This window comes from Polyodon spathula, chromosome 6 (assembly GCF_017654505.1).
Source record: "Polyodon spathula isolate WHYD16114869_AA chromosome 6, ASM1765450v1, whole genome shotgun sequence".
NCBI classification, from domain to species: Eukaryota; Metazoa; Chordata; class Actinopteri; order Acipenseriformes; family Polyodontidae; genus Polyodon; species Polyodon spathula.
Window position 1 is genome coordinate 61909148 of NC_054539.1, and position 18409 is coordinate 61927556.

The window sequence follows — 18409 nt, forward strand, 5'->3', positions numbered from 1 at the left end:
TTTCCCTCCTGTTCCGCTGGCCATGGGACGTCCGTGGCTGCAGCTGCCTGGGACACGTGTGGCAAGGGCGGCAGGGTGCTTCCCACTGTGGCCTGCCCGACATGTCCGACCTGGATGCCCTGGAGGACAGCTCGTCTGGGCTAGGTGGTCTAACAAGACTGTGGGGGCTGGGGCTACCCGGTGGTAGGAGGCAGCCTGCCGTGGGATTTTAATAGGGTCTCCAGCATAGTTTGCTGAGCCCTTACAATCTCTGCCAGCTCGGCGAAGTGCCGCTCGGCCAAGCTTGGGCGCCTTCGAAGCGACTGCGATGGCGAATGTCTGCGCCTGTGTGGGAAAGGGGAGTGGTGCCTGCATGGCGACCTCCTGTCCCCTGGTGAGTCGATCGGCGCCGAGGTCGATGCCGACATGTAGCGTGGTCGGTGCCGGGCTGTAGATGGCCTCGAAGCTATTCCCTGGTGCCGAATCAATCAGTACCGGGATTGGCGTCGAGAAAAGCACTGTCGGTGCCGAGTGGGCAGTGCTGAGTCAATCGGCACCGAGGTTGGTGCCGCTGTGTACCGTGGTCAGTGCCAGGCTGTAGACAGCTCCGAAGATGGTCCCAGGTGCCGAGTTAATCGGTGCCAGTATCGGCATCAAGAGAACGAGCTGTCAGTGCTGAACAGTTGATGCTGGGTGGACCTGTTCCAAGGCCGGTGGCGATGGTAGGCATAGTTGGGGCCGAGCTGTAGGCGGTGCCGAAGATATCCACGGCGGCTCTGGGTCAATCGGGGCTGGGTGGGTGCTGTTTCTCTCAGCCTCGCAAATCGGCGGGAAAACCGTGGTCGTGCCGAGGTATGCAGCCGATTCAATCGGTGTGGTCGTCGAGGACAAGCACAGCCATGCTAGGAGAGCCCGAGGCTTGAGAAGGGCGCTAGGCCCGAGCTGTTTTTTTTTTGTTGGTTCGCTGTGACCGATTAAATTGGCGCAGAGGACGATGCCGCGAGCCCGCTGAGTCTCCTTACAGCTGTATCAACTACACGAAGCCTTGTGTAGTGAGAGTAATGGCCGCTCGCTAATCCCTGAAGAGGGGTCGAAACCAGCTCTAGCCAGAAAATTGACTCGAGAATATAGTGAGAGCAGTGTTACCAACACTCGAGAGCGTGATTACCGTGGATAGAAAAGTTATTTGGGATGAAAACCAAACAAATCAGCCAAATTTGGTGCGTAAAAAGCAGAAGCAATATACAACCAATCTCAGAGAGATGAGAGAGAAAATGGCGATGTGCTACGGTGAGGATGTCTCTCTTCAACAGGAGATGGGCGGGACTTCCCCCCTCACAGCAGGGCCATGATAGGGCAGGTTTAATATATTTGCTCAGAGACTGATGGTCAGAGAGGCTCTTCCCATTCGGTAATGGTTGTCATTCGATTTGAAAGGGAACCCCTGTATTAGAGAAAACAGTCCAGGCATATCCAATGTTAAGACTTCCTTATGCATTGACTTACAAACAGGGTATGAAACAGAAGAATGTAAAAATGCTGAAAATGCATTAAATATGCTTGAACTGATGATACATAACAACTGGGGCAGAACATTTCTGAAGATTACGAAACTAAAGATAGGTATTACTACATCGATGACTACAGCAGAGGCAGAAAGGTGTTTCTCAACACTGAAGCAGATAAAAACCTTCTTGAGAAAAAGTATGTAAACCGAACGATTAAATGCTACAGCGATGTTATCAATTGAAAAAGACATGATGGCTGACATTCCTGACTTTTTAATATTAAAGTAATCGAAAAATTTGCCACAATAATAAGACATTGCAGAGCAAACTTTTTGTATTGCTTCCACAAGAAACAGATTCACTGGACTTCTACCATTGAGGTTAGACCCCTTGACCCCACCCTGCATCTGAGGGGTGAATGTGAATACCCAAAAAACGTCTGTCCTTACAAAGGTACCACCGAATATTCCTGTCAGGGCACTGCACTCTGAATGGTTGTCATATGGTTAATAAAACAGTGAATAATCCTCTCCCAACACCGAAACCCTAAACCTCAGGTCAGTATCCTATACCGCAGCCATTACACATCTATAGTAGTTCATGTTTGGCAATGAATAGGCATTTTTGTTACTTTTAAAAAAGCACTGCCAAAAAATGTGGCCACTGGTATATAATTGTGTGTATAAAGTGCTAGGGCTGGTCAAAACAACTTTGAAAAATATATATATATTTTTTTGTATTTCACACTGGTTTTCAATGTGCCACAATCCTTGCAATATTATGATTATTGCTGCAGTCACTGTAGAACTCCGTTTGGTTGCAAGAACTGTACTTCCAGCTCCCAGTACTGAAACATTTCCAAAGGGGGGCCCAGCAAAAAAGGTTTGAGAACCCCTTTAGTAGAACATGGTAACCCGTAGTAAACACTGGAATCGCGTATAGACTGCAGATTATTTTACATGTTGTGGGACTCGAGTTAATTTGATATTCTGAAACTATAATCTAAACTAAAAAAAACAAAAACATGAGTGCACTCAGTAACATACACTGTACTTCAGGGGTGTAAAAAAAAGACTACCATTATGTAACAGTTTGATCGATTCCTGGGTTTACTATGAGTTTAATAAGACTCACTTGAACTGTTTACAGTGGCTAATTCGTAGCAAAACCTGGAATGGGTGAGTTATTTCCGTCCTTGTATTTGACAAAAGTTCCCTGGGAGGTTGACGGGAGGAATCCTGCTGTAGCTCCGCCCTTCCGAAATCAAAACAAATCTACTCAGCGCTCGCACATGTTGCTGTACAGAGTCTGAGCAGGGATTTTGGTGTTTCTGGCAAAATAATAATGCAAAAGTCCTAGCAGAAATAAACCAGAGGAAGATCCACAATACCAACGGCTTCCTAACATGTGTGTCGATTATAACAATATTTACAATGTAACCAATTGTATCAGTTTATAAAGTTATTTTGCATTTGTTTTATATTTAGAAGATATATTTACAGCGTACGCTACTGTACAGTGCCGCACATCACGGCAAGACTACGTTGTTCATGTGGGTTTTATATAACTTAACTCAGCTGCAGGTTTTAAAGTCTTAAACCTGTTAACCAACTTTTTTTTTTTTTAAAAGAAGAAATAAACATTAATTCTGTAACAATGCAATGAAGATAAAGAAAATAATCAGATGTGTCTGTCTCTACCAGACCTGCCGGGCTGAATTATAATGAAGACACATACTCAGTGTGAATTTGTAAAAGAAATATATATATATATATATATATATATATATATATATATATATATATATATATATATATATAATTATCTTAATACTTAAACATTTGTAAAAAAAAAAACCAAAAACAAACAGAAAACAACAAAACGAGTTATTTACTTAGATCGAAAACTGACTACTGCAAACAGGGAAGCTAATCCACTGAAAAGCGGAAGTGCTGGTGTGCGAGTTGATCTACAGACAGTAGAGGGAGAACGAGATAAAGAGAAATGGCGCCTTGGTACTCCACTCGTTAAGACAGTGCAACATATAGCGAAGGACAAATAAAAACATGGTGAATACCCGGAGGAGCTCCCTGCCACTGTCGCACAGTACCAACCATTACATCTCATCCAGAACCAGATCATCTGCCAGGAACACAACCAGTTCGGAGGAACACAATCACGTAAGACTTGGGGTGGGGGGGTTCATTTCGGTATACTCATATTGTTTGGCCTGCGCTCTGTTGCTTGCCTGCTCGCCTTTTGTTCCTATTTATACGTTTTAAGAAAAAAAGTCATTTTTTATGAATGAAAGTGGCTGTGGGGACAGGAGTCGGATTAGAATTCGCCCTGTGAGTTGTCTTGTTAAGATTTGCACGAGTCACCTGTGTAATTTCAACAGCTCTGTCTGAGCAAGTTCTCTTTGTGTAAAATGAAACCACAAAAAAAATAGTGTGTGTTGCCGGCTTATACTGTGTGACAGTCCGGGAAGCCTTGTGACAGGGGATAGCACATTTCCGTGACCCAGCGTTTCACGGGATCTCGGAGTTGTGAAAAAAACGTTGCCCGTTTATGTGTTAAGTTTTGTTTTGGCGGCTGTGTGTATAAATATTGTCAGACATTACGAGAGTGGGGGAAGGGAAACCGATCGAAAAGAGCTCCTCTCGTGGCCAAATGTTGACATTGTCACTCGTAATTCCGGAGTGTTTACAATACTTAGACTTTTTGTTAAGTTTTTTTTCTTGGTCAGGACAAGCAAGGTTAAATATACAGTAAAACCCCGTAGACACAATAAACCTTGTGACCAACGTTCTGGTGAATTCATGTGTAAATAATTGATTGTATTACTGTACAGCCTGTTAATGTTGTACTGTCAGTGGTTTCTTGCCGGGAGTCGCGGGCTTGTTTTGCACATTGAGTTGAGTTTTTTATTGTCTAAACAAAGAATGCAAGCTTCGGGAGAACAGGACAACCGACAGGAAACTTTTTTTGTAATTTGAAATAAAAAAGAACCATTGAACAATACAGTATAAAAGTATTTCATTGCTCCCCCCCCCCCCCCCCCCAAAAAAAAAAAAAAAACAAAACAAACAAAAACAAACGACCCCCCCTCCCAAAAACAAAAGACTTTATCTAAAGTAGTTAACACAAATGCATATACCCGTCGATGTCTGTTGTTGTAATTGGGTACTGTATACAGTTTTACGCCACTGTACGGAGGGTACAGATGTATCTGTTGCACAGCACTGCTGTTAGTCGTTGTCGAGACAGGTGACTGGAATTCTTGACAGTTGTATCTCCCGCTTTTATATTTCTTATAAATATCTAATTGCTTTTCATTATTATTTTTACCTTTGTGTTATAAATGGCAATAATCAATTTGATGGTGCAGTGTCTAAGAAAATCTACGGTATGACAGGATGTCCTGTCTTTAGGCTGTGTCTGGTGAATGTGCAGTATACAGTTGAAGGAAGTTTCTTGAACAAATACCAGATTGCTTGCTGAGTTACAAATCAATTATTGCCTTGCCTCCAAATACATGAGTACATTTTTAAAAAAACCTGTTAAATACTTCCTCCTTTACAGTGCCTTGAATTTTTATTGGGGCATGGAATTATTTTAATATACTGTACTTGCAACGTTCAATTATAACTAGAAATGTTACTGTCTCAGGAATAATTCTAACTTGGTTGTAAAGTACCATACCTGCAAATACTGTACCAAACCTTAAAGGTAAAGGCTGTGGCACTCTGGGTTTGTTCTGTAGCTGTCATTTTTAATACATCGAATCAAAATCAATGCATAAACGCTGTATATAATTTCATTATTCAGATTTAATTTTCCCTTTTAATTAAGCCAAAACACCACACATTTGCGGTATTACATGTAATGGGAGCCCATCTGAGCCTTTTTCAAGTTGGGTTAAGTGCAGAGAGAAGCAGAGTTCTTATAATAAACCTAAATCAGTTGCTACGTACTATTGGTTTACTTTAAAACAAAAAAAGACAAATGAAAAAGAGCTCTGTGTGATGTATATATATATATATATATATATATATATATATATATATATATATATATATATATATATATATATACATATACACAGTGCCTTGCAAAAGTATTCAGACCCCTGACCAATTCTCTCATATTACTGAATTACAAATGGTACATTGCAATTTTGTTCTGTTTGATATTTTATTTTAAAACACTGAAACTCAAAATCAGTTATTGTAAGGTGACATTGGTTTTATGTTGGGAAATATTTTTAAGAAGAACAAAAAAACTGAAATATCTTGCTTGCATAAGTATTCAACCCCTGTGCTATGGAAGCTCCCAGTTTGCACCGATGAAAGAAATTGCCCTAACGAGGACACAATTACCTTACCATTGGCCTCCACCTGTGAAACATTAAAGTTGCTGTCACATTTTCTGGATAAAAACCCCACTGTTGAAGGATCATTGGTAAGGCTGTGAATCTGAAGGCAAATGAAGATCAAAGAGCATTCTACAGAAGTTAGAGATAAAGTAATACAAATGCATAGATTAGGGAAAGGGTACAAAATAATATCCAAGTGTTTGGATATCCCAGTGAGCACAGTTGGATCAATAATCAGGAAGTGGAAGCTGCATCACAACACCCAGGCACTGCCACGAAAAGGCCGTCCCTCAAAACTCAGTGCTCAAACAAGAAGGAGACTTGTGAGAGAAACCACAAAGAGGCCAACAATGACTTTGAAGGAGCTACAGAGTTCAGTGGCTGGGAGTAGAGTAACGGTGCACCAGTCAACCATATCAAGAGCTCTGCATAACACTGGCCTGTTTGGGAGGGTGGCAAGAAATAAGCCGTTACTCAAAAAGTACCATCTGAAAGCATGTCTGGAGTTTGAGAGAGCATGAGAGTGACCCAGCTGCAATTTGGTAAAAGGTTTTGTGGTCAGATGAGACCAAGATAGAGCTTTTTGGCCAAAACTCAAAGCGCTATGTGTGGCGCAAACCTAACACTGCCCATGCCTCAAGACCCACCATCCCTACAGTGAAGTATGGTGGTGGCAGCATCATGCTGTGGGGATGCTTTTGGGGACTGGGCATCTTGTTACAATTGAAGGGCGAATGGATGGAGCAAAATACAGGAAAATACTGCAAGAAAATCTGCTTCAGTCTGCTAAAAAACTGAAGCTTGGGAGGAATTTCAGTTTTCAGCAGGATAATGATCCCAAGCACAAGCCAAAGCAACATTGGAGTGGCTCAAGAACAAAAAGGAGAATATCCTACAGTGGCCCAGTCAAAGTCCTGATCTCAATCCCATTGAGAATCTGTGGCACTATTTGAAAATTGCGGTCCACAGGCGTTGTCCAACCAACCTGAACAACCTGGAGCAAATGTGCCAAGAAGAATGGGACAAAATCACTCCGACACTGTGTGCAAAGCTGGTACATACCCAAAAAGACTTAAAGCTGTTATTGCAGCGAAAGGTGGCTCTACCAAATGTTAGTGTGGGGGTTGAATACTTATGCAAGCAAGATATTTCAGTTTTTTATTTTTCTTAAAAATATTTCCCAATATAAAACCAATGCCACCTTACAATAATTGATTTTGAGTTTCAGTGTGTTCAAATAAAATATCGAACAGAACGGAATTTCAATGTAACATTTGTAATTCAGTAATATGAGAGAATTGGTCAGGGGTCTGAATACTTTTGCAAGGCACTGTATATATACACACACGGAACAAAAATATAAATGCAACATGTAAAATGTTGGTCCCGCGCTTCATGAGCTGAAATAAAAGATCCCAGAAATTTTCCATACGTACAAAAAGCTTATTTCTCTCAAATTTTGTGCACAAATTTGTTTACATCCCTGTCAGTGAGCATTTCTCCTTTGCCAAGATAATCCATCCACTTTACAGGTGTGGCATATCAAGAAGCTGATTAAACAGCATGATCATTACACAGGTGCCCCTTTATGCTTTTGACAATAAAAGGCCACTCTAAAATGTGCTGGGGAGCGTGCAATTGGTATGCTGACTGCAGGAATGTCCACCAGAGCTGTTTTCAGAGAATTGAATGTTCATTTCCCTACCATAAGCTGCGTCCAACATCGTTTTAGAGAATTTGGCAGTACGTCCAACCAGCCTTACAACCGCAGACCACGTGTAACCACGCCAGCCCAGGACTGCCACATCCGGCTTCTTCACCTGCGGGATTGTTTGCATAACCGAATAATTTTTGCACAAACTGTCAGAAACAGTCTCAAGGAAGCTCATCTGCGTGTTCGGCGTCCTCACCAGGGTCTTGACCTGACTGCAGTTCGGCGTTGTAACCGACTTCAGTGGGCAAATACTCACCATCGGTGGCCACTGGCATGCTGGAGAAATGTGCTTTTCACGGATGAATATGGGTTTCAACTGTACTGAGCAGATGGCAGACAGCGTGTATGGCGTCATGTGGGCGAGCAGTTTGCTGATGTCAACGTTGTGAACAGAGTACCCCATGGTGGGGGTGGGGTTATGGTATGATCAGGCATAAGCTACGGACAACAAACACAATTACATTTTATCAATGGCAATTTGAATATACAGAGATACTGTGACGAGATCATGAGGCCCATGATCATTGCCATTCATCCGCTGCCATCACCTCATGTTTCAGCATGATAATGCACAGCCCCGTGTCGCAAGGATCTGTACACAATTCCTGGAAGCTGAAAATGTCACAGTTCGTTTTTAAGGTTTCTGTGACCAACAGATGCATATCTGTATTCCCAGTCATGCGAAATCCATGGATTAGGGCCTAATGAATTTATTTCAATTGACTGATTTCCTTATATGAACTGTAACTCAGTAAAATCTTTGAAATTGTTGCATGTTGTGTTTATATTTTTGTTCTGTGTGTGTGTGTGTGTGTGTGTGTGTGTGTATATAAATCAACACAGCCGCTCTTGAGCCTTTATTTACAAGTTTTAGACAGCAAAAAGTAAACAAACCAGATTATCTGCGCACACGCATAGTGATCTCTATGGAAAGCCATCTGGGACAAAAGTGCCATGTGTTGCTTTTAGAGCAAATCAGAATCTCATGGGACAGAAAATAAGGCAAATACGCCATTCTGAAATGTCTCGCTTAAACAATACCCAACTTCTTGAAAATGTATAGTGATATTTATATAGATTGTACCTGTTGTATATATTTTGTTGCAACTTTCTGTTATGTGGGTGGAATGTTATAAACAAGATCCAAAACAGTGACACCCCCCTTCACTTTACAACGCCATTTCCACGTTTATTTTATTTGAAGTGTTTAAAGTTAAATTCCAGTTTTTGTTTGCTTGTTCAGCTACAAAAAGGCACAAGTAGACCATGTTATTACTTTATGAAAACGTGTCGATGGCCACTGTTTACTGTGAAGACACAGCAATGTCAAGGAATAAAAAAAAAGATAAATAAAATGACGTGTCAATGTTATATATACTATTTATTTCAGGAATAAACAACGCTTAACTTGAACTGCTGTTTGGCATCCTTTGTTTTGTAGTTAATTTACACAAATAATTTTTTATTCCTGGAATATTTTTCAGTTTTAACGTGTTACGAATTGTAAGGTCTTGTTGTAAAGTAAAGACACACACACGGCCATGGCCACACCGACTGCCCCTGCTGTCTCTGCCTGCATTTAGAGCAAGATAGTGGCTTTTATTACTTTTTGAAAAATGAACGAATATTAAAATTGAGCGAATATCCGAACATGAAAATCCTGTGTTCCTCCCAACACTAACTTTTAGCGTTGGTATTTTGAGGGGAATAAACCACACTAAAAAACAGTAATTGAAATGTGTATATAAATTAGCAATTTATATAAACTGAAGACATGAAAGGAGTTAGAATGTGTGTTGTACCATTGCATTTTAAAGTATTACAATTTTAAGCCTGTCACAAGTTAATTCTGTCTAATCTCGTCCTTTCTGCAGTACTTGACAATTGTAAGTTTATTATTATTATTATTATTGTTGTGGACGAATTGTTGTGCACCTATTTCTTACCTGAACATTGCTGCTTTAGATGGCTCTTTCTTTTTAATCTTTTTTGAGTTAGCATGACGCTCACAGACAGACAGTGCCAGTGAACACGTGATTGAAAAATTCCTGGAGGCGTGGTCATAATGAGCTCAGTCCAACAGTGTCCCTCCCTCTGCCCTTCATTAACCAATGGTACAGTAAGTCTCTCGTGGCTTAGTGCTGGGAGATTCGAAATAAGTGATGTCAGTTATTTTGCACCTTGCTTTAAAATTAACTCCCCCCAGTCTACCAAGAGAAACACAAGCATTAAAAATAAAATGGAACGAAGCACAGTATATTATGTAAAAGCGTTGTTGTACATCATGCACGAGATGGTGTGACTGATTATACGTCTGGCATATTATTCAACGTTTAACCACTTCTTTGCAGTTTATACATTTTAAACATTTAAAATCCCTATCCCTAATGGGTTCTATTAATTTTGTCGCATGGCGCCTGGTGTGTAGCAGCCTTTAGTCTTGTTTAAATCAGTAGTTTAACTGAAGTTTGTTTCAGAGTAATGAGTCAAACAGTTACTTTGAGCTGAAGTGCTATAGATGTATTTCAATTGTACTTGTACTGAAAAGTGCCTGGTTTAATGAGACTGAAGGATCTCATTAAATTGAATGAAAATAGAAGGGCTTCAAGGCACACTTAACCAGATAGTATAGTACTGATGAGAACCTTCAAGAGGGTGCGCGTATGTCCGTACAAAAGCAAGACGAGTCCCCTGTTTCCTTGCCATTGAGTCCAGGAAGGACACTGCACTGATTTATAGTCTAACGCAAAAAGACACCAACTGAAAATAATGGGAAAACTGATGGCGCTTTCATTGAATGTTAACAATAAGAAGTTGGTGAAATCCAGGAGATCTCCCTGTTGCTTAAACATTTCGTGCTCCATTTATCTTGAGAGAGCTTGTCTGAGTACCCCCCTTGGCTTAAGTATAGTTCACACAGAACAAAAAATCAGGTGTTCTCGGAGGTGGTCAAAAGCAGAGGACATGTAGTAACCTCCCAGACGTGGACTATCTGTCATCGAGGATAGTCGATAAATTCAAAATGCGCTTTTGTGCCCAGAAAAGGCACTTTTGTGCTAAACAATGTCGGTAACATGTGCTAGATGGAGGGAGAATGAAACGTTTCAATCAAGTGCCTTTTCATTCCATTGTATCTTTTTCAAAGGCTACCGGCACCTTGGTCACAATTTCTTCCCTCGTGTGATATATATTTCCATACATATATCCGAATGCTTTCTTCAAAGCATTGGTTTTGTCCTGATGTCTTGTAAAAAAATCAGAATACATCTGCTGAATGACCCCAAGTAATGAGGTTATGCCACTGCTTTTTGTGTCATTTCTTGAATCCACAATTTCGCCATTTGGATTTCCTATCCGAACAGGCCAAAGCCCCCCTGTCTGAAGCACTGTTTTCCAGACCAGTGAGGCTGGTGGAGGACAACCTTGAAAATGATGGAAATCTTGCTCGTACAAGTGAGTGCAACACAAAGGACTTGCCTGTTAAAAAGAAAGAGACCGAAGAAGCAATGGAATTGTTACTTCGTGGACGGCAACAAACACACACTACTGCCAAGGAAACCTTAGTCTAACAAGGGAGGACGATTTATGCTTCTCAACCTCCATTAAACATCAGCGAAGCTCCCCTGATTGGGTGGAAAAATAACCAGACACGATTTCCCAACCTAGCAGCATTGGCAAAGAGCATGTTAAGTAACCCTACAACATCGGTACCGAGCGAGCATGTGTATGGGAAGGTGAATGCTGAGAATGTGAATGCCATAATATTTCTGAATAAAAACAGAAAATAAGCACTGGAGAGAGCACAGACTTTGTTACTTTGTTAGCTATTCTTGTGTTCCTCTTGGAGTTTTTTTTTCTTCTCTAATCCGGTTGCTAATGAGACATCTTAAGGTAAATTTATTGTCGGTACTTTTGGGGATAGTGCGTAACCACAAGTACTTTAAATAACTCCATTGTGATCAGATATGGGTCAGGCAGTGATTGTATAAGCCATGACAACGGGCTGATTGCAGGGAGGAGGTTGGTGGTGGAAAGGGGATGCAGTTGCACGAGTACGGCCCCTTGCGCTGAAACATAACATACGGCCGGAGCAGTGTATGTTTGTATTTGTTACGTGTTTGTTTTTTGTGTTTCGCAGTTGAGGACGTAGCCAGCAGCTGTAGCCACAGAGCCAGCCCAACCAATTGAGCACACTCACAACACAAGCACGCACCACCACCTGCTGAAAGCAAGAGCACATTTCGTGGAGTGGATTGTTTTTGTTTGTTTATTTATTTATTTATTAATAGCCTGCAAGTCAACCATGTTTTTTTGTGTTCCCTGGAAAAAGGACAAGGGTTGGATAACCGTCACGAAATTCAACATTTTATAGGGTTGGATATGCGAGTGCTGACTGTAACCAAGGTTCTTGTGCATTTGCAGTACCACAGAGTATTTGCATTAAAACTCAAACTCATTCACTCAAGACTTGGGTAAAGTCATTTAAAACACCTCACTGTTTTAGTTGATCCTCTCAGTGACTGAAATTAGATTATGGCTGTTAAAAATGATTTAAGGCCCCGAACAAAAAACAAAAATAAGTAACAATAATGTGTGTCTGTTTATCTACTCAACAAAACCCTATTCTTTTGTTATGGTTGCATAACCACCAGCAGCAGTCTTGTATGCTGTGCACTGCATTGCCATTTGGATTCTTGCACAGTGATAAGAAATGGATGTTTTATATTGCTAATATCTTTTTTAGTTTCTCATTTGGTACAGCACATTTTTTTTTTTAGTCAGTGATTCATTGCTGTAATGAAACAATGGTTGCATGGCTCCTACTTCTTCTTCAGCCTCATTAACTGCCTTTTAGTCCCCAGTTTCCCTGATCAGGCCTCATAAACTCTCATTTAAAACAATAAAAAGAAAAATAGGTCAGCTATGGATCTGAAGCAGAAAAGATTCAGGCTTCCAATATAAACTACTGTGTTGTACAGCACACCTTGTAAAACAGTATAGCAACATCTGGAACTTAACGTGACCTCCTGTGGCAATGTTGTCCTGCCCGTGTGTATTTCTGTGTAGTGTGCTAATGTTGGTGTATAGTCATTGGTACATGGGATGTAATATGGGTTAAGAGCACGAGTGTTTAAAATGTATATGTGTATTTAGGCATGAGGATTGCACAGGTAAGTAGAATGTAGTAATATGTGAGCACAGGGAATTGCACTTTATTAATTCACGGGCAGTAGTACCGCGACTCCAATTGAATGATTTATTAGCAATCGAGTCTTGGTACAGCTGCATAAAAGCAGCATGTTTTCACCCACTCAGGGTTGTGTTCGGTGAGTGGAGAACGGGATTGGAGACGGAGGTAACAGTTATAATAATAGTTAAAGTAGGAACAGCTCACCATGTTTGTCTGTGTAGTCCGTTTTGTTTGTATATTTATTTTGGCTAAAGTGCCTTGTCCTTTGTGTTTGGCTTGCAACCTTTTATTTTCTGTTTGTTTAATCATTAAATGCTGTGCGCAAGCAAGCGCTCGGCTTCACCAAAATTCCACCTCTCTGTGTCTCTTCTGTGCTGGTTCCTCTTTCTGGTCTGACGTCGCCCACTGCAGCCGTCTTTGTGACACCTCCACATTGGGGTTATGTGACGATTTGGATGATAAAGACCTAACACTCTCTGAGAGATTGGCTTCATAATCCATACACACGTGTATTCTATGATTCTGTAGATCACATTTGATTCTGGGTGGTGTTCCTGACCTTTTTTAGAAATTATTTATTTTATTTTTTTCTTCATTTTTGTTTAACTGCCACAGTATTAAAGCCTTGTATCTTAGAAACCGTTTGACGTTGTGACTTCATGTTTGCTGGATTATGTAAACCGTTCATGCTAATTGTGATGACCTTGAAAATGTGTTTTGTGTTGGGTCGTTCTCTCAACTTTCTTGCAGGTGATATCCAGTGACTTATTAACTGTTTCAGTGCCACTTTGCATTTTAACCTCTGACTGTCAGTACTGCAGTTTTTTTTTCACATTTCCATTTTACTTCATGCTTACAAATCATTTGATCTCTGGTGAAATACCCCTTAGATTATGCTACCAGGGACCCTTGGTTTTTGTACACAAACATTCCCAGTTGTAGTTTTCCATAGTTCACACGTGTACTTCATTCGAAACCAGATCTCGGTGACTGCAATGTTGCTAAAGATGTCATAACTCCTCCTTTAAAGCTTGCAACTTCACAAAAACGTCATGCTCCTATTACTACATGCAGCAGACCGTTCTCAACAAGGGAGAAAAAAAACACCTCATCTTGCAGAGCATAATCAGCTGAATAAATAGGCAGTTTTCTCAGTTGTTGGCCCATGGCTCCCAGTGATGCAGAGAGAGATTTTGAGGCAGTGTCTGCATCAAGGCGAGCCCTGTAATACGGCTCGCTTGAGACCCAGAGAGAGAGAGAGTGTGTTTGTGTGTTTTATTCTTTTGTTTGTACCAGTCATGGGAATTCAGCTGGGACTAGAGTTCCTAGAGCACAGAAGCTTTGTGTTTTGAGGGCCACTAAGCAGTAAACTGTTGTGCTCGAGGCAAACCCTGAGATGGTGTGGGTGTATAGCTTGCAGTTGTGTATGAGACCCAGGTCTTGATGGATGCTAAAAGTATAGTGTACAGTATGTGCAGTAATTGCCTACTAGTCGAAAGGATAACTGAGATGATATCTTTTATTTTTGGAACAGCTGAACCCTGCTGAGTGTGTTGTTAACCACCCAGAACCAGTCTACTGCTGTTGCCAGTCAATAAGCAACTACATCACTTTTTATACTTTTCAGTATTTCATTTTACTCATGATTGATTATAAAGAATAGAATAGCCGTTTCACATAACAAGCTGTCTAATTTGCCATTTTTAAATGTATTTTTTAAAACACGCCATTGTGAAATGGGCGTTGAGTCTAAACGAACTTCAGTCAAGTAGGGAAACTTGCCAGCTTTTTAAAGCCACTTCTACAAAACATGTTGGAAGTCTTTATTTGTGTGTGTGCTTCATTTTCATTTTGCATAAGATTAACCAGTCACGCTGAACACTTGTAACACATTGTGCTGTGCCCTTATACAGTCCTACTCTTCTTTTGCAATTACGCACATTTCCCTGTTCTACACTCAATAATTTATTATTGAACTGGCCAGTTACCTTTTGAACTGTCCTGTGTACAGTCTCGTACCTGCGTCAGTGTTACAGAGTCTGATGTAATAACAATACCCAGAGCATGTTATCACCACAGCCTTCACACTTGGAAAGAAAAAGAATTGCCACCTAAATAAAACTAATGACTTTTATTTGCCAAGTTGGCTTGCCTTGAGAGTCTTCTCTACCCTTTACAATGTTGATTGCTGTTGACACAGAGCTGCCGTTAATGCGCACCAAACTGTTTTTGGCACAGTTCCTACTTGTCTTGAGTTGTTCAAAACTGAACTGTGGAACTTGAAGCCAGCAAAAACTTCTGTTTTAAAACTGATCTTGTTCTGCTTAGTCAGGCATTTATAGATGAAAAAGGCATCAAGCTGGCACAAGGCAGTGTTGTATTTACTGTAGCGACCCGTTTCTTTGAGAAATGAGTGAGAATTTCAGAATCATGTCCTGGTAATGGGGAAGGGTTATTTTCTGCTGAAATGGTGTTGTGTGTTTTTTTTTTTTTTAATGTGTTTGTGCATTTCCACCACATTATTGCTTGTTTCACAAAATAAACCTGTGATTGTGAAGCATATATTCCATTTGAACTGTATTAAACAATGCACCAGAAAGTGATGTCCCTCCCTCCATCTTTTTGCAGAAAGACCCAGATAGCGATGCTAGTTCCAGTGGTGCCCACTTATCGCCTCCGTCTAAACGCACCCGCAGGCACACTGACACGGTATCCAGTGACAATTCACCCAACCTCCGATCCAAAGTGCAGCGGGAGGAGTGGAGTATCCACACGCGACAATCCAGGTACTCTAAAACACTGCAGGCCTGCACAGCATGAATCTGCTTTTCATTACATCCAGTGTTGTCCAATGTGTTACTCAACGTGTATGTGAAATCCTTGTATGTCGCCTTTTATGTTGCAGGTTATCTAGTGGTGCAGGAGCTTCATTACAAAATGGACACGGAAGCCTATGTAAGTATTCTGTTCTATTTCAGTTATGGTGCAGTGTCCAGCATCAATGGTCAATTTGTTTCGCAAAATAAGTTGGAAAAATATATTTAGCTTACAAATCCTATATGAAATTAATAGTAAAAGCTAAGTGAAAGTTTAAGGTTTGCAAAACAATGTCACACATGTACCCAGATGTATCTTAGTTCATATGCTTATAATCAAACTTTAAAGAAATTAAATAAACTTTTACTTAAATATGAAATTCAATGGATGTATTTTATGTTGGCTTAAAAAAAAAATAAGCATTGCAGTAATTGTTATGAATAACACTTGCTAATATATAGCTCTGCAAACTTTAAGACTGTATCAAACATTGTGATGGAGTACTCCCCGCCCTGTACGTGGTCAGTATTTTGTATTTGTTTATTATGCTTTATGTATTTTATATGACGACGCAATGAGGTGCCGTCCGCCATTATTTGCTATTTTAAAAATACCTTGTGAGAACGCGTAACTGTCAGCTACTGATTATTTAACAGCTGACAGTCACGCAGAATTAATAAACCTGTGCTAAATGTGATCGAGGGATAATAAGACAATTAATGACCTGCAGCTTTGGCTCCAACGTAGTGTTGAGAGTTCAGGAGTGGAGAACAAGAGTCAGAGAGCGCGGAGGTCAAAAATAATATAAAGAAAACAATTTCCCAGCAAGATACTACTTGTTGTTGTTATTGTTTGTTTGTTTTGGCCAACGTGCCATTTTGTTTTGTGAGTCTTTTGTTTTGTGTAAACCTTTTATTTGATTTATTGAAAGATTTAATGCCGTTGGGTCTCAGTTTCACCCGGCGATTGCCTGTATGTTCCATTAATTTCCTGGCCTGACGTCTCCTAGTTATCCGTCTCAAGCATAATAAAAATAAATAAATAATAATACAAAAAACATTCAAACATGCATGATCAAACAGTGCCTTGCTGTCGATATTGTAGTTTGTAGTACAAATCAATGTAACAATAGGAAAGACTGGAGACAACGATGGTCCAAGTTCAGCGCTTACATCCATATTTATTTTGGGGGAAAGTCCTAACAATATGTAACTAAACACTCCCCAAAAAATAATGAACTGACACTTTTAGTATCCCACAATGCACAGCATTAGAAAAGGTTAACTTATTTAAAGGAGTTTATTTGACTGACCCCCCCCCACACTTGCGCAATTGTAAAATATTTCTTCTTTACAAAGAACTGGCCAAATGACTGTACAGTACTTTTGTGTTGCAGCTCGTACGGGTCATCCACGGAGGGGTGAGGGCAGCGGGGATGCTGACCACTCGCACATCAACGGTGTTCTGGAGGTCGGGAGAAGCCGTCCGTCCAAGAGGAATAGATTTGACACCTTGAATCAGAGCATGCTGTTTGACCGGCTTGTGAACAGGTACTTGCTGCAGTGTGACAAGACAGATGCTGTAGGACCAAACGGAGCTATCGGAGCCAGTAAAACCGCGCTCTGAAAACGAATGGCTCCCCATCTGATGAATTAGGCTTGCAATATTACTATGTTACATGACCATGTGTTTTTTTTTTTCCAACAGGGATAGCTGTGTGATCAGTTTCTACTTTGGATTTAAATTGTTAGTAAACACTACATGGCTGGCTGACAATGCCCGTCCCCCTGCATTTGAGATTTCTGTCAACTCGAACTGAGATTTTATCATTGGCGGATGGAGGCCCAGGGAGTTTAGGAGATATGCAATTCAAAGTAGATGAACAGTTTGCTCCAGACCAAAAAAATGTACAGGGGGCACTTCTCAAGTGTTTTTTTAATGTTTTTGTACTTGCAGTACTGCAGAGGCTGTGCTTCAAGAAATGGACAACATCAGCAGCATCCGACAGAACAGAGAGGTGGAACGGCTTCGCATGTGGACCGACACAGAGCTTGTAAGTTCCTGTCTTGATTAATTGTACAATACATTGCCTCTACTCTTTGTACAGGAATTTAGAAACCAATATGTTTGTATGTAAAAATAAATAGCTGCCCACTGGTGACGTGAAATCTGCTGCACAGTTACAGGATCTAATGAGCTTGTATTTAATAATCTCGAAAGCGCCTTGGCCTCCTTGTTCTATTACTAAATCATTACCGAGAACGGGGTTGCAAGCATTTAAAAGTGTACTGTAGTGTTCATATTTTTGTTTGGACACCAGGTTAAAATTCTGCTTATAGTTCAGTTATCAATGGTATTAGTGATTTGACTGGATTTATGATATCAGATTGCTGTATTTCCAGGAGAACATGGACATGTATTCAAGGGTTAAACGGAGGAGGAAGTCGCTGAGGAGGAACACCTCTGGAATCCAGCCTCATCACAAAGTAATGAGTGAAGCTGAGGGAGACGAGGGAGGCACGGAAGGTACCGCTAATACTTGCAACTGTTCTGGTTCAAGCCCAGGCAATATCAGCCCTTGCAATAGTGCTGTGTACAAGCTACACTTGCCACTTACTGTACTGAATTAAAAAGCAAGTCAATCTGAAGTGTACTTGAGGGTGGAGTTAACTTGTAATAAGATGTAACCTTTGCTTGTAATTGAAGACGTTAAGGATCTCCAATGTCCTGTAGGTACAGTGCTCCAAATATATAGATTTTTAGCAAATAAAGTGCTTGCTTAAGGCTTTTCAACTTTTTATTTTACAAAATATCACCAACACTTA

General features: G+C 40.6%; 1 protein-coding gene across 1 annotated transcript in view; it reads left to right on the forward strand.

The window, feature by feature from the left end:
• Positions 1-3351: 3351 nt before the first annotated feature.
• atad2b (ATPase family AAA domain containing 2B) overlaps positions 3352-18409 on the forward strand; it is a 76845-nt gene continuing 61787 nt past the window's right edge. The window contains exons 1-6 of the mRNA XM_041253369.1: positions 3352-3667; positions 15396-15553; positions 15673-15722; positions 16981-17134; positions 17541-17637; positions 17987-18110. Coding sequence (XP_041109303.1) covers positions 3554-3667; positions 15396-15553; positions 15673-15722; positions 16981-17134; positions 17541-17637; positions 17987-18110 — 697 coding nt within the window. The 5' untranslated portion in view covers positions 3352-3553. The remainder of the gene's footprint in view (positions 3668-15395; positions 15554-15672; positions 15723-16980; positions 17135-17540; positions 17638-17986; positions 18111-18409) is intronic.